General features: G+C 39.4%; 2 protein-coding genes across 2 annotated transcripts in view; one reads left to right on the forward strand and one right to left on the reverse strand.

The window, feature by feature from the left end:
• The window catches only part of LOC103025301 (transmembrane protein 255B), a 63,790-nt gene extending 53,210 nt beyond the window's left edge, over nucleotides 1-10,580 (forward strand). The window contains exon 9 of the mRNA XM_049483257.1: nucleotides 10,492-10,580. Coding sequence (XP_049339214.1) covers nucleotides 10,492-10,494 — 3 coding nt within the window. The 3' untranslated portion in view covers nucleotides 10,495-10,580. The remainder of the gene's footprint in view (nucleotides 1-10,491) is intronic.
• rasa2 (RAS p21 protein activator 2) overlaps nucleotides 1-15,106 on the reverse strand; it is a 54,263-nt gene that overhangs the window by 3,663 nt on the left and 35,494 nt on the right. Inside the window, exons 9-23 of the mRNA XM_049483246.1 lie at nucleotides 14,558-14,659; nucleotides 12,345-12,498; nucleotides 11,280-11,428; nucleotides 10,928-11,042; nucleotides 10,739-10,813; nucleotides 10,524-10,647; nucleotides 9,706-9,812; nucleotides 9,423-9,509; nucleotides 9,090-9,167; nucleotides 8,622-8,695; nucleotides 7,731-7,837; nucleotides 4,399-4,481; nucleotides 4,006-4,214; nucleotides 2,594-2,697; nucleotides 1,626-1,806 (exon numbers count right to left, since the gene is read on the reverse strand). Of these exons, the coding sequence (XP_049339203.1) occupies nucleotides 1,626-1,806; nucleotides 2,594-2,697; nucleotides 4,006-4,214; nucleotides 4,399-4,481; nucleotides 7,731-7,837; nucleotides 8,622-8,695; nucleotides 9,090-9,167; nucleotides 9,423-9,509; nucleotides 9,706-9,812; nucleotides 10,524-10,647; nucleotides 10,739-10,813; nucleotides 10,928-11,042; nucleotides 11,280-11,428; nucleotides 12,345-12,498; nucleotides 14,558-14,659 (1,749 nt within the window). The remainder of the gene's footprint in view (nucleotides 1-1,625; nucleotides 1,807-2,593; nucleotides 2,698-4,005; nucleotides 4,215-4,398; nucleotides 4,482-7,730; nucleotides 7,838-8,621; nucleotides 8,696-9,089; nucleotides 9,168-9,422; nucleotides 9,510-9,705; nucleotides 9,813-10,523; nucleotides 10,648-10,738; nucleotides 10,814-10,927; nucleotides 11,043-11,279; nucleotides 11,429-12,344; nucleotides 12,499-14,557; nucleotides 14,660-15,106) is intronic.

Raw genomic sequence — 15,106 nt, forward strand, 5'->3', positions numbered from 1 at the left:
TGAAAACCTTTGAAGACATTCTGACTGAAGCTCAGGTATAGAGCTTTAGAGTTTATGCTTTAAACCCCTGCAGTTACTTGCTGGGACACACCCCTTCTCATTCAGTGTGCTTTTTTTCTTTTTACAATGTTTTACATTGCAAATTTAATACCGAAGACTATATTAAAGCTATACAGGAACACTTGTTGAATTATTCTAAAAAACAATGCAAAGTGTTGTACACTTTTAGATTTTATACTTTTAGAGGACAGATCTGCACACTCCGGGTATTTTAATCTGAACAACAGTTGCTGCTTTTCCTTCACGCTGTGAAGCTCCAGCTCATCCCAAATCACCTTAAATCACCATCTCAGTTCAGGTTTAGATCAGGGGATTAATGTGGAGGAATAACACTTTTTTTTTTACTGTTTACTATGTTATTCCACATGTGTCCCTTAAAGCCCCACTAGGTAGGATTTCCTTTATTTTTGATCCTTTTAAAGAAGTAAAATTACAGCTTGAAACTCACTGCAGCGCTGCATTGAGGTGTAATAGGAGGAATAGCGGTGCTCTCGTGTCTGTGCCGGAGCTCCTCTGAGCTCAAACCAGACTCTGTAAGTTTTCTGAGGCGGCCGCGACCTACGCTCGCAAAAACTGCGACCTGCTTTCCGACCTTTAGTTCTAACAGTTCTACAAGGACGACTGGTTCATTCTTTACAAACTAACATACAGACACTCTGGCAGAAGCTGGAAAAAGACTGAATATGTCTGTGAAAGCCAGAAAACGAGAAAGAGAAACTAATCCGCCTGAAACATTTATTACACTCTGCAACTGTAGGGGGAGCCCACGATCACAAAATCCCAATCCTACCTAGTGGAGCTTTATATGTTTTCATGTCTTTAATATTAATCTACAGTTTAGAAAATAAATATAATAAAGAAATAAACAAAACCACTGAATGAGAAGGTGTGTCCAAACTTTTCACTGGTACTGTAAATGGTGCAGTAGGATCTCAGGACCTCACTATACTGAATTAAACTGTTAACTAAAAAGCATTATACAGAATTAGTTAGTAAGTTAAATAGACAACCAAAATGTACAACTAATAAATACAAAAAAAAAAAATTATTTAACATTATTATTAATAATTAGTTTTGAAGCCAAAGCACAAAACCCAGGGCCTCTACTAACATTAAATCACAGATTAAATTTGTTTAGGATTTATTATGTTTAAGTAGCTGATAGGTTATCCTGCAGCTGCTAAAACTCATGCTGCTGCTTTTGTGTTTCCATGGGAGCCAGTTTTGCAGCTAGTATCAGCCCAGATTACATATTTAAGCTCTCCTGTGTAAAGACCCTCTGTTTTATTTACATAATATGTAAGTATCTGGCAATATCTGCATGAGACATAACTGAATGCTGAATCTGAAATTTCTATCGTATCTTATTCCTATCTATTGTCATTTTAATTATTGATTTTATTATAATATAATAATACAATATAATAATATGAAATAAGAGCTTAATTTATAATTGGTAACAGCCATTGCTCTGAACAGTGACTAACATGAAAATAAGTTGTACCAGGAAAGATAGTAGTATGTGTGTGTGTGTGTGTGTGTGTGTGTGTGTGTGTTTCTCTCACATGGTTCCTGGCTGGTCCGTTAATGCCTCCTTGTCGGTGTGCTGAGCCTTCAGCTCCTCCAGCACCTCTCGAATCTCTTTAATGGTGCGGAAGGTCTCTTTTGGGTCCTGTATGATAAAGGCTGAGTATTCCTCCTGCTCCTTCTGCTGACCCAGATACACCGACATTCCAGCACAAGCATCTGCACACACACACGCGCGCACACACACACACACACACACACACACACATAAATAGGCATGTCAATACAAAATGCAAAATACTAAATAAAGATGTGGTTTTAAAGAGATAGTTTTGATTAACTATCTAAATATAGCTGTAGTGAGACTAATCCAGCTAAAAATTAATGAACGGTAATATCCTTTATTGTATTGGAACCATGGTTTAAATTACACATAAGCCCTATCCGGCGGGATTACTTTCTTAGGGGGACGTCTGTAAAAAATTTCACACTTCTACTCAGTGATAAAACTCTTGCATCCGGACTGCAATTAAAAAAGGGGGAGGAAAAAAGTGTGTGTTTTTTGGCTTTCTCGGTCACATGACCTCGCGTTCAGTAGCTCCTCCATTTCCACTCACTGTGTGGGAAACCACTAGAGCACCACCATTAGAGGTGAATTCAATGTTTTATGTGGATCTCTGTGGAAATGTGTGCCAAAAGTGTAATTACTGTGTGCGGCAGTGGAGAAATAGCTATTTTATTAAACGTGAGGAGACGAAACTCAGATGTGCGCCCGGACCGGACTAAAATTACCGGAGGACCACGGAGTCCAGTGTAAAACAGTAGATAATTCTGCCTGTAATTTTCTCTCAGAGGACGTCTGAGAAAAAAAAACACATACATGGTCGTTCCGGACAGGAATAAAATATCAGAGGAGCCCCCATAAAAGAGAAAATGACCCCAGGACCCCCTGAGAATCTAATCCCGTCCAGATAGGCCTATAGTCTTTCTTCCTGACATCACTCACCCTCCATCTTCTGCAGGCGAGGCAGGCTGGCACTGAACAGCGAGAAGATCCGCTCCGTTTCTCTGTCACAGTCAATCTCCAGCTGAATGTTGGCCAGTGTGCTGCTGCAGAAGGAAAACATACACACACGTGAACACAGTCAGAATTAAATCAGCTTTAACTGTGTGGGAAACCACTAGAGCACCACCAGGTGCATTCAAGCTTGGCTCAAGCAAACCTCCAGCAACCACCTAAAAATACCACCTAAAATAACACAGCAACATCCTAGTAGTAGCTGTGATGACAGAGTAAATGCTGAGCAACAGCCTAGTAACCTTCTAAAATACACTCTAATAGTTGATTGGATCACCTTTAGCTTTGTTTATGGCACGCATTCACTGTGGCATTGTTTCAATAAGCTTCTGCAATGTTCCAATATTTATTTCAATCCAGAGTTGCATTAATTGTTCACCAAGATCTTGCAGCAGCATTGATGATGGTAGAGTCTGACCGCTGCACAAAGCAGCTCTTCTCCATCCAGCACATCCCAAAGATTCTCAATGAGGTTAAGATCTGGATTCTGTGGTGAACTCTCTCAATCCATGTGTGAAAATGATGATCTCATGCTCCCTGAATCACAATTCCAGCTCCATGAATCCTGACATTATCATCTAGGAATATGTTTGTGCCATCAAAAAAGAAAAAATACATTGATGGAATAACCTGGTCTATATTCAGTAGAATATTCAGGTAGAGTCAGCTGACTCTATAGCTCTGCTCCCACAGGCTTGTACAGTAGACAATAGGCATGATGGGAGCATCACTTCAGCCGCCTCTCTTCTTACCCTAATGCTCAATCACTCTGGAACGGGGTAGATCTGGACTCTTAGACCTTCACATGACCTTCTTCCATTGCTTCAGAGTCCAGTCTTTATGCTCTTTAGCAAATTGAAGCTGACTTTTCTGGTTATCCTTACAGATAAGTGGTTTATTAAGGCTCTACAGCTGTTTAGTCCCAATATCTTGAGTTCCCTTCGAATTGTGCATGTGGGAATGCTCTTACTTTCACTATTAAACATAGCCCTGAATTCTAGTGTTGTTTTTCTATCATTTGATTTCACCAAAAGTTTAAATGATCACCAATTACGATCATTCAAGATTTTGAATCTTAAAGATAATTATTCACCCCTGTCCTTCCACCTTTTAATAATGCTTTATACAGTCCTTAATCTGATTTCAGTAGTTTCATCAATCTCCTCACTCTCATTCTCCCTGTCTCTTGGTGTCTTAAGCCTGGCAAAACCTTAAAAAAAACAGAAGGAATACAAAACAGAAGGAATACAACAGAAGCTAAAACAGAAGGAATACAATTTATTATTCAGCCCTAGAAGGTATGTGAGTATGTATATGTGTGTGTACACATGTTTACATACGTGGTGCAGGGCCTACAGCCGGGCAGGTTCTCTGTTGTCTCCTTGCAGCAGAGCCACACCCCCCCAACGAAGGCGGACGGATGGAAGGTGCTGAGTCGTCCCGGGTTACAGCGGCTCACCTGACTCAGCACTTCTATCCACTCGCTCGCCTCCACGCAGTTACCCGCCTGAACATACAGCGGCCTCTCGCCCAGCAACACCTGAAACATCTGAGAGACAGAGAGAGGGAAAGAGGGGGAATGTATAAATTAAACATGTCGTTTGAAGTCAATGGACCATATCTTACTCCCTGCACATGACGCATCACAACGCTCATTGCTATCTCATTTCAATTGCTTAAAAAAGGGCCCAATGTGTTTTCCTAACACACACACACACACAGCAGACACTTACATTTTTGCGGTTGAACGCATTCTCTTCCAGTTTCTCAACTCCCAGGATGTTCTTCACAGGAATCACACACAGAGCATCTTTCCCTGCCACACACAAACACACACTTTGTACTAAGTATGCATTCTTAATATACAGTTTATACCATGCTTATATAAACACAAAATCACTGTAAAACTGCCTGTTTGTGAATGCTCACTATATTTTTTTCCCATTTAATAAAAATGTATTAATTACCAAAGCATTAAAATAAACATTTTCCATTGATCTGTGTTTAGAAATGTACCACTGGTGAGTAAAGTTACTGATCTGATAGTTATATAAATACTGAAAACCACCATTTAGGTTGCAGTTATGGACAGAACCTTCTGTCTGTACTCTGCATTCATTTCATCTGTATTTGTGCAAATATCATGCCATCAGTTTATGCAATGGTTCGAGCAAAAAAAAAAAGAAATGAATATGTAAAGCATATTTTAAAGAGTGCTGTCAAGTCAACATTAACGTGTAAAGACATGATTCATGTAAAAACTTGTTTTTAACACAAATTTTGCCCTTAAATTTCTCTCACTAAAGCTTCTGTTGCTGAGCTTCATTTTGTTCAATGCTAACACTCTCCCTGAAACCTTTACTCAGCAGATTATGAGATTTGGTATTAAAAATAATGGAGTTACTTAGTAAACAAAAAACTGTTAACACACCAGAGTATGTTTTATATTAAGATTCTTCTAAGTATCACCTCTTCCTTAAATGGTCAGTTTTGCACATCTTGGCTGGATTTTCCTAGTCAGCTTTATGAGGTAGAGTCACCTGGAATTCAGGCTTTCAGTTAACAGCTGTGCTGAACTCATCAAGAGTTAATTAACTACTTGAATGTCTTGCTTCTTAATGTGTTTAAGAGCATCAGTTGTAAAGTTGTGAAGAGGTAGAGTTACAGGTATACAGTGAATAGATCTATTTAATTAATGTTTTAATCCATATTATGAGAAGCAAGAACTACTCAACTAAGTAAAGAAATTAATTTTACTTTAAAAATGAAGGTTAGTCAACACGAAACATTTTAAGGACTTTAAAAGTATCCTTAAGTGCAGTCGCAAAGACCATCAAAAACGTTATGATTATGATGGCTCTCATCAGGACCGCCCCAGAAAAGAAAGAGCAAGAGTTATGTTGCACAAGATTAGTTTATCAGCAAGAGATACTACCCTCAGAAACAGCAAGTTTAAAGCCACCTAAATATGAGTATTTTAGATTGTTTAAGACTTTTTAAGTTACAACATGATTCCTTATGTGTTCCTTCATAGTCCGGATCACTTCATTATTCATTTACAATGTAGGAAACAAATAAAAAACATTGAATGAGAGAGCATGTCCAAACGTTTGACTGGTTCAGACCACAGATCTGGATGGGAACTGGGAGTACTGGGCTGCGTGACAGTCAGTGTGTTTGATTAGAGTCTGTTTTGTGGATTAGGAGTGAACTAGCCGTTGGTGGAGGGTAAAGAGCAGCCTCCTCTGGACTGCCTTTACGTGCTTAAGCCCTCTCAGCGGAGTGTATTCTCACACACTCGTTCTGATCTGTCGCTGGAGCGTGCCTTCCAAAACAAACACACTTCACGGTCCTACACACTCACACACACACACACACACATACACACACACACACAAATTCTTCACGCTCATACACTCCTATTTTTATCTGCATTTCTGATACGGGTTTGGGAGTGGAAAACGTAGCCCACACACACGCACACACACACACACACACACACACACACACTCACAGACACAGAGGCTGGGAACCAGAACACTCTGTACTAATACGATTAGCATTGTGCTACGCTAACCGTTGCATAAAGCAGTCCTTCTGTGTCTTTGTCTCTATTCCTGGAAATCTCGTCGAGTTACGCTGAACTGAAGTCAAATCAAATCCAGCCAATCATTTAACTCTGTTCACTCGATTCTTAAGAAAATGACTCAAATAATTTGATTCAATTTGAGTACTTTGAATTATGAACACTTACATTTCAACTTAATTAATTTAATTAATGAATTAGTTTTTTTATTATCAGACAGTAAGAGCTTAATACTAGACGTCACTTAACTGCATCAATCGCAGATACTTAATATTATTAAAAAGGGTAAAACTTTACAATAAGGGTATATTAAGTAACACTAAGTAATTAACACTAGTTAATGCATCATTTATTTATTATATAATTGTAACTAATTTTACTAATTTAACTTTTCAACATTCTTAAGGTTATAAAATGCAGTAATGTTTAATATTTTTTCTAAACTAGTATCAATAAAAAATGTTTATTCATCACTAGTTAATGCATCACTTAATCATTATATAATTGTAACTAATTTTACTAATTTAACTTTTCAACATTCTTAAGCTTTTAAAATTCAGTAATGTATAATAATCTCTAAACTAGTGTCAATAAAAAATGTTTATGCATCACAAGTTAATGCATCATTTATTCATTATATAATTTTAACTAATTTTACTAATGTACTTTCCAAAATTCTTAAGCATTAATTTTAATAATATCTAAGCTAGTGTCAATTAACAATTAGTTAAGGTGTTACTAAAGCATTTAACCATGTATATTACTGTTGTAAGTATTATTATTTGTGAACCTTTATAAAAAAAATCCATCGAAGAGATGCAAGTTTGATTCAGTGTAATTAAGGTTTGTATATTTCTCAGATGACTGAAGGTGTTTCATAATGGTTGCATTTCAATCAAACCACTTTTCCTGTGTACGTATGTGTGTGTGTTTTTAAGTGTGGGTGTTTGTATATAAGTATGTGTGTGTGTGTGTGTGTGTGTGTGTGTGTGTGTGTGTTTGTATATAACTATGCGTGTGAATGTGTTTGTGCTTGCTGTTGAGCTGTGATCCATTACCCTCAACGCTCCACTACCCTGCGTCCCTTTTTATTAGCAGTGTACCGCCACCACAACGCTCATTAAATCTATTCCCCTCCATCCGCTCAACTGATGGTCGTGTGTGTGTGTGTGTGTGTGTGTGTTTATGTGTGTTGTTGGAAATAGTCTGGACCAAAAAAACCCACAAGAGTCTCACACACATACATATTGGGACGCAAAGAGATCTAAAGTAGGAGTTTTGGTCCAATTACTCCTGGAGCACTGACATTTTTTATAATGCACAATAATAATTATAATAATATTAATAATAATAATAAAAAGCAGAATGAAGCAGAATTAGACTGTAGAGCTTTTTTTTTACAGATAATATCAAAACAGATATTGTTGATTATGAGTTATTATTAAATCATATCCATATCTAATGAGTTCTAACAGATACCTTTGTGTTTGTGGTAGGACAGTTCACGTGTAGTGATCCTCAGCCAGCGCTTCTTAAAGTTCTTCTTCCCCAAAAGCTTCTTCCCCTGAGCTCGCTTATGGATCTCTCTACACACACACAGACGAGCACACACACACACACACACACACACTTCAATCAGTGTTTTTTTGTTTGGATTATAAGTGAATATACGTACTGAGTGTTTTAAAGGTCACCTTCCGTGAAAATCCGATTTTTCTTGTTTTTTGTGGAATACAGTAGGTCTCTCCGAGTTGAATGTGTACACCTGCACATTAAACTGTTTTGCAGCCCCCATTGTCTGCAGGAGCTAAGCAAAGAAATCCCCCCTCCCCCCCTCCGAAAAACGGGTGAATTTTGAATTATCTTTCTGCCTACGTAGGCAGAAACTCACAGACCAGCCCACCTTGGCTCGAGAAACTCCCAGAGGCGGAGCTGAAGCGACGCAACATCACCGCTCATCAGTTAGGAGGTGGGAGGCAGTGAGCGGCAGAGCGGTGGAGGGGCGTCGCAGTGCTCCTAGCCAATCAGAGGAGAGATATTTGCATGCTGTTTGCATGTATGAATATTCATGAGCAAAGCTGGAATCCGGTCATTTTGGACACACCCCTAAAACAGTCCATTAAAAAAGAGCTATACAGAGACACCTGAGCACTTTTTTTTACAAAAACGGCTCACATGTCATTCATTCATACTAGAGACCACAACTAGACATTTTAAAATGAAAGAAAAAACGACGGAAGGTGAGCTTTAAAGAAATGTGTTCATGTGTTTGTCTGCATTAAATGTAAGTGTGTGTGTGTGTGTGTGTGTGTGTGTGTGTGTGTGTGTGTGTGCGTGTGCGCACGCGTGTGTGCAAGTGCAGTGACTCACCCCTCCTTCAGCACAACTGAATCTTCCACTCCACATGTTCCTTTACTCACATTGGAGGAAATATCGTCTAAAAACTGCAAGCAAAACAGAGACCAACCACATTAATACACAACTACACCTAAACTGCTCTACAAAAAAAAACTAAAGTACACTAAACTACACTACACCTAAACTCCACTACACAAAACCTAAACTACCCCACGCTAAACCTAAACTATACCCAAACTACACAAAACCTAAAGTACACTACACTCAGATTACACCACAATAAACCCAAACTACACCTAAGCTTACACTACACAAAACCTAAACTACACCTAATACCACTGAATATAGTAATGTATACTAACAAAACACTAATTACTATTCCCTCTAATAAATACATATGAAGACAAATGAATACTAGTGAATATTGTTAAATAGCACTGAACACTATAGTTACAACAGCAGCAGCAGTAACAGTCTTACCTTTTTAACTTTTTCTATACACTGATCTTCCTGGAATAGTTTGAAGAAGTCGTACATGTACGTCTCTTTAAAACTCGACTGCAGAACACACACACACACACACACACACAAACAAACAGAGTTAGGAAATACAGGCATTCAGTCTCAGTTCACATAATCCCCAAATATACACATGGCCAGACACCTCCAGTGCTCTTATGAAATGAACGAAACAAAAAAAAGTTTCAGAAAATGTTAGGTGTAATTTAGAACCTGCTTTGTTATATTAACAGTCCTGTAAAGTAAAGGCATCTTTTTTTTCTTTTACCATGTCGGTGTGTGCTTTATTATTACCAGTTTGTTTTTAGACAGGCTGCTCCAGCTGCCCAGAGTCTGGATGGTTTTTGAGATGAGTGTCAGAGTGCGGCAAACCTCTGGGTCCTGAGAGAGAGAGAGAGAGAGAGAGAGAGGGAAAGAGAGAGAGTTTGATGAGTAATCTCATTATACACTGATATCTGCACCTTTTGCACAGCCTTTATATCTGTGTGATTATATGCACATTTTTACATCTATCTATCTGTTATGGAAAAAACATGCTGAACACAGTATGTGTGTGTGTGTGTGCTGATACACTCACTGGATGGTGTGGGCGGAGCTGGAAGGTGTGAGGTGAGAGAACAGCCACAGCAAAGAACCTCAGAAACACAAAGCTGCTGACTGCTGAGTACTGGACATGAGGATCACCTAAAGACAAACACAGAGCAAATATGAGAGTCTAGCTCCACCTGGTGGTGATCAAACATTATATGACACTCAGGCCATGTTCAGACTGCCAGCTTATATTCGATTGCACCCAATAGTGACACTGCTGAGACGTTAAGAGAACATTTGAAAACATTAAATAAAACCTTGTTGTGGGGTGGTAGATTTGGTATACAGTGAATAACCCTATTTCCATATTATAGCAAGAACTACTCAATGCGTAATATTTTTTTTCTTATACATCAAGATATACATTTCTTACAAGTCTTATCTGACATCCTGATTGGTTGGCACACAGTAGCTTTTGCTTTCTGTGCAGAATGTAGTTATTTTCAAATCAATGTTTGGCATAAAGCTTCATATTAATCTATTTATTCTGCTTTTGCTCAGGGGTGCCCTTAAATGTCTAAACAACCCAGAACACATTATTAAGTGCCCTATTTTTTCTTTACCTGCCCTCTGATAGTTCATTACCTGCCCTCTAATAGTTCAGTACCTGCCCTCTAATAGTTCATGGACAGGTTTTCTTATGGTCACAACCTCTCAGGGCTCCTCCTAGTGGTAATTAAGTATGACTGCAGGCTGTGAAGACTAAATATCAGTGTGGTGATGGTGTGTTCTCGTTGTTCTTGTCTGATATGAATGGTGTGTCTGTGGTCAGTGATCGTCACTGCAGGCTGCTGTTTCTCTCACCAGGGAACCGGTCGCTCGCCAGCCGCCGCAGAGCCCGGAACACATCACACATCAGTGGAGGACAGCTGGCACTGGACTGCGTGATGGAGGAGAAAACCTTCTGAACATAGATCTGCAGGTTCTCCTGAAAACACATACACATATACACACACATCAGTGTGGGAAACAATATATCAAAGAATAAATGACTTGACTTGACAGACCCTACATCTCACCTTGTTCACCTCCACGTTGTCTCCCTCCTTCAGTTTGATGGGATCGATTTCGCAGGACTTATTGGAATCACAGATCTGCAGAAACGGAGCAGTTAAACTTACACATTCTGTTCTAGAGTAAAATAATTCACAGGGTAAATTAAACCGATTAAACCGCCGGAGTTTGTAGGTTCTGATTGATATTATTACCTCATCCAGAACAGTTTTAAGTGTGATGGTCAGGTAGCTCCGCCCCACCATCTTCATCATGTCATCGATGCAGCGAGTGGCCAGAGAATTCCCCCGGAATATGGTGTTCGCCTCTCTAAAAATGGAGGAGGACAGGGGTATGTATTTCAGCTTTTAAAAAACAAATTATTTGCTATTACAATATAATCACTACTTTTATTAGTAGTCATTGCATTAGTAGTGGTATTACTAAAATTAATCCTAATTCTAAATACAACGTTTTCAATTTGTACACACATTGCAACTGACAAAAAATTAAACAGAAATCAAACAAGTGTGTGTGTGTGTGTGTGTGTGTGTGTGTGTGACGCACTGTGTATTCTCCAGCTCTAAAGCAGAGATGGCGGTGAGGAAGGGCAGCAGCTTGTTATGATGTAACAGCAGCCGAACGACCGGCAGAGACGCTTCATACCGATCTCTACACACATCACCCAGAATATGAGCTGCCGACGCAGACACAGGCTGGAGATAGAGACAGAGAGAGAGAGAGAGAGAGAGAGAGATAGAGACAGATTTATATATAGAGAGATAAAGAAATATCCAAATTAAACATATTCTATATATGACTCATATTATATAGATGTACTACACACAAAGTGATCTATTTTTAAGCGTTTATTTATTTTATTGTTGGTGATTATGGCTTACAGCAAATAAAAACTCAAAAATCAGTGTCTCAGAAAATTAGAATATTAAATAAGGCCCATTGGTACTTTTAGAAGTGTGGGCAGTGTGCCAAGTCCTGCTGGAAAATGAAATCCACATCTCCATAAAAGTTGTCAGTAGCAGAGGGAAGCATGAAGTGCTGTAAGATTTTGTGTTAAAACACTGCACTGACTTTAGACTTGATAATAAAACACAGTGGATCAACACCAGCAGATGACATGACCCTCCAAACCATCACTGATTGGTGGAAACTTCACACTAGACCTCAAGCAGTTTGGACTGTGTGTCTCTCCACTCTTCCTCCAGACTCTGCTCCCTTGATTTACAAATGAAATGTAAAAAAAATTTACTGATGATCAGTGATGGTTTGGAGAGACATGTCTGTCATCTGCTGGTGTTGATCCACTGTGTTTTATCAAGTCTAAAGTCAGTGCAGTGTTTTCCTAGAAAATCTTACAGCACTTCATGCTTCCCTCTGCTGACAATTTTTATAGAGGTGTGGATTTCATTTTCCAGCAGGACTTGGCACACTGCCCACACTGCCAAAAGTACCAATTGGTTTTATATAATATTCAATTTTTTTGAGACACATAGGCTGTAAGCATAATCTTTAACAATAAAATAAGTAAATGTAGATCACTCTGTGAAGTAACCCTTTAATGTTGTTCAATTTTTTGAGTATGTGTGTGTGTGTGTGTGTTTCCTCCAGTACCTTAACGTCAGGTGATCTGAGCAGCAGTTTCCGAAGGGGAACGTAGCAGGGGGACGGGAGAACGTTGTCCTCAGTGTAGTTCACATTCAGCCTCAGAGAACCCAGATCATCAGGCTTCGGCTTAGTACCGTTCCCCCGCGGCTGAAGAAGATACCTGACAACCACACACACACACACACACATTACATTTATTTATCATTTTGTTACTTTAGTACAGTGTTCAGTCGTGATCAATGACCAATCAGCAGTCAGGATGGTTCAGGATGACAGCCAATCAGCACTCCAAGCCAAATCAAATTTTTTTTACAACTGATGTGTTCAGTATTCAGGATCCCATCCAATAGCCACTAAGCAGCCAGGATGCCATCCAATCAGCTCTCAGTACAAAGTATGGCAGCTAATCAGCACTCAGTTGTCCAAATGCCAGCCTATCAACCCCACTCAGTGTCCTTTACTCTGCAGCGCTCCCTACAGTATTTTGGCGTGTTTGTTAGAATGGGAGGAACAGGGAGAAGCTTTTTATAAACTGCCTCTGGCTGTGTCCTTTAACCACCCCCCAACTCCCAGGATACTCACCTTCACCTCCTCTAAACCCCTACAAAGAGGTGTTTGTGTCTGTCTGTGTGGTGTGTGTATGTGTGGTGTGTGTGTGTGTGTGTGTGTGTGTGTCACTTTTTGTCAGTTTCATGCAAAACCCACCCACACACTCGACTCACTGCCCTCATTCAAAATGCACAGATCATTATCAACAAGTTTCCTCATCGAACACACACACACACACACACACACAGTGTTTACACAACACTACCAGCAGGACTGTGTGTTCAAAGCAGTCTGAGGACAGAGGGAACACAAGCCAGCGGAAGTGCCTGTCCCAATCTCTCTCTCTCTTGCACTCTCACACACACGTTTGTTTTATTATATTAGTTATTAAAAATGTCACAATTCTGCAAAACTGAATCCCAGTATCAGAACCCCACAGGACCATCATAGAGTAGCTATTATTGTTATTTGAGTGCTGGGTCATTGCTCTCAGCACTGCAGTGACTCTGATTAGCATGGTGGTGCTGGTGGTGTATGAGGTGTTAGTGTGTGTTGTGCTAGTATGAGTGAGTGGATCAGATACAGCCGTGCTGCTGGAGTTTTTAAACACCTCAATGTCACTGTTGGACTGAAAATAGTCCACCAATGAGAAATATCCACCCAACAGCATCCTGTCACCACTTATAAGGTGTGTGTAAGTGTGTAATAGAGTGGAGGACAGTGAGTGAAGAACACAGTGTTTAAAAACTCCAGCAGCACTGCTGCAGTGTCTGACACACTTGTACCATCACAATACACACTAACACTCCACCATTACCATGTCACTTAGTGTTGCTGCAGTGCTAAGAATTGATGATTGTTAATTCATTCCTTATTAGCTCCACATTGGGGTACTTTTCCCCTTTGTACCCATCCATGCAGCGAACACTCAGAGGACACACACAGTGATGTTGTGGAACACGTGCCTGCAGCAGTGGGCAGCCAATCACTGCAATGAAGGGCCTTACTCAAGGGCAAAAAACAACACTCCAGTAGAGAACAGATAGAGTATTTTAGTACTTAAGTACAGTAGTGAAGTAAAAATAATACTCCAGTAGATACAGATACAGCATTTTAGTACTTTAGTACAGTGGTGAAGTAAAAATAATACTCCAGTAGATACAGATACAGCATTTTGGTACTTAAGTACAGTAGTGAAGTAAAAATAATACTCCAGTAGATACAGATACAGCATTTTGGTACTTAAGTACAGTAGTGAAGTAAAAATAATACTCCAGTAGATACAGATACAGCATTTTAGTACTTAAATACAGTAGTGAAGTAAAAATAATACTCCAGTAGATACAGATACAGTATTTTGGTACTTAAGTACAGTAGTGAAGTAAAAATAATACTCCAGTAGATACAGATACAGTATTTTAGTATCTAAGTACAGTAGTGAATAGTTTTAGTGTGATCTCTGGTCACCACTGACCACCACCCAAATGATAGATGCTCTGTGGTATCAGCACAGCTCTACACCAACCACCACTACAATCTTCACTTCACTGTGACACCATTCAGGCCTGAACCTCACACACGACTCGGGTCTGCAAAAGGGCTTAGCTAAAAGTATATAGGCTCTCATCACTTGTCAGTATCTGCTCATGAGTGTGTGTGTATGTTCTCACCATGCTTTGTGTACAAGGTCGTTTCTCAGGATCTTCAGTGACACTCGAGTTTCTCCCAGAAAAACATCCTGAGCCAAATTCCCATTATTCCACAACTCCACCCTGAGAATGAGAGAGAGAGAGAGAGAGAGAGAGAGAGAGAGAAAGAAAGAGAGAGAATCAGATTCAGCTGTATTTGGATCGAACAGTACAGGACGACTGATATGCATTGTCTATACTGTAACCTGCACAAATGTCCTTTGCATTTGTGAGCATTTATATTGGGGGGGCTTAAATTTACCAGAGGACCAAGGAGTTCAGCGAAAAACAGATCATTTAGCCTGTAATTTTCTCAGAGGCTGTCTGAGAAAAACACATACATGGTCGTTCCTGACGGTAATAAAATTACAGAGGACCCACCCATAAAAGAGAAAGAAAATAATCCCGTTCTGATAGAGCTTAAGTCACCACACTGCGTAGTTACATTTCTATAACAAATAATAATAATGATGTTACAATATATGTACACATATACAATAATAATAATAAGGTGCCCAGTGTGAACATTTC

This window comes from Astyanax mexicanus, chromosome 9 (assembly GCF_023375975.1).
Source record: "Astyanax mexicanus isolate ESR-SI-001 chromosome 9, AstMex3_surface, whole genome shotgun sequence".
NCBI lineage: Eukaryota > Metazoa > Chordata > Actinopteri > Characiformes > Acestrorhamphidae > Astyanax > Astyanax mexicanus.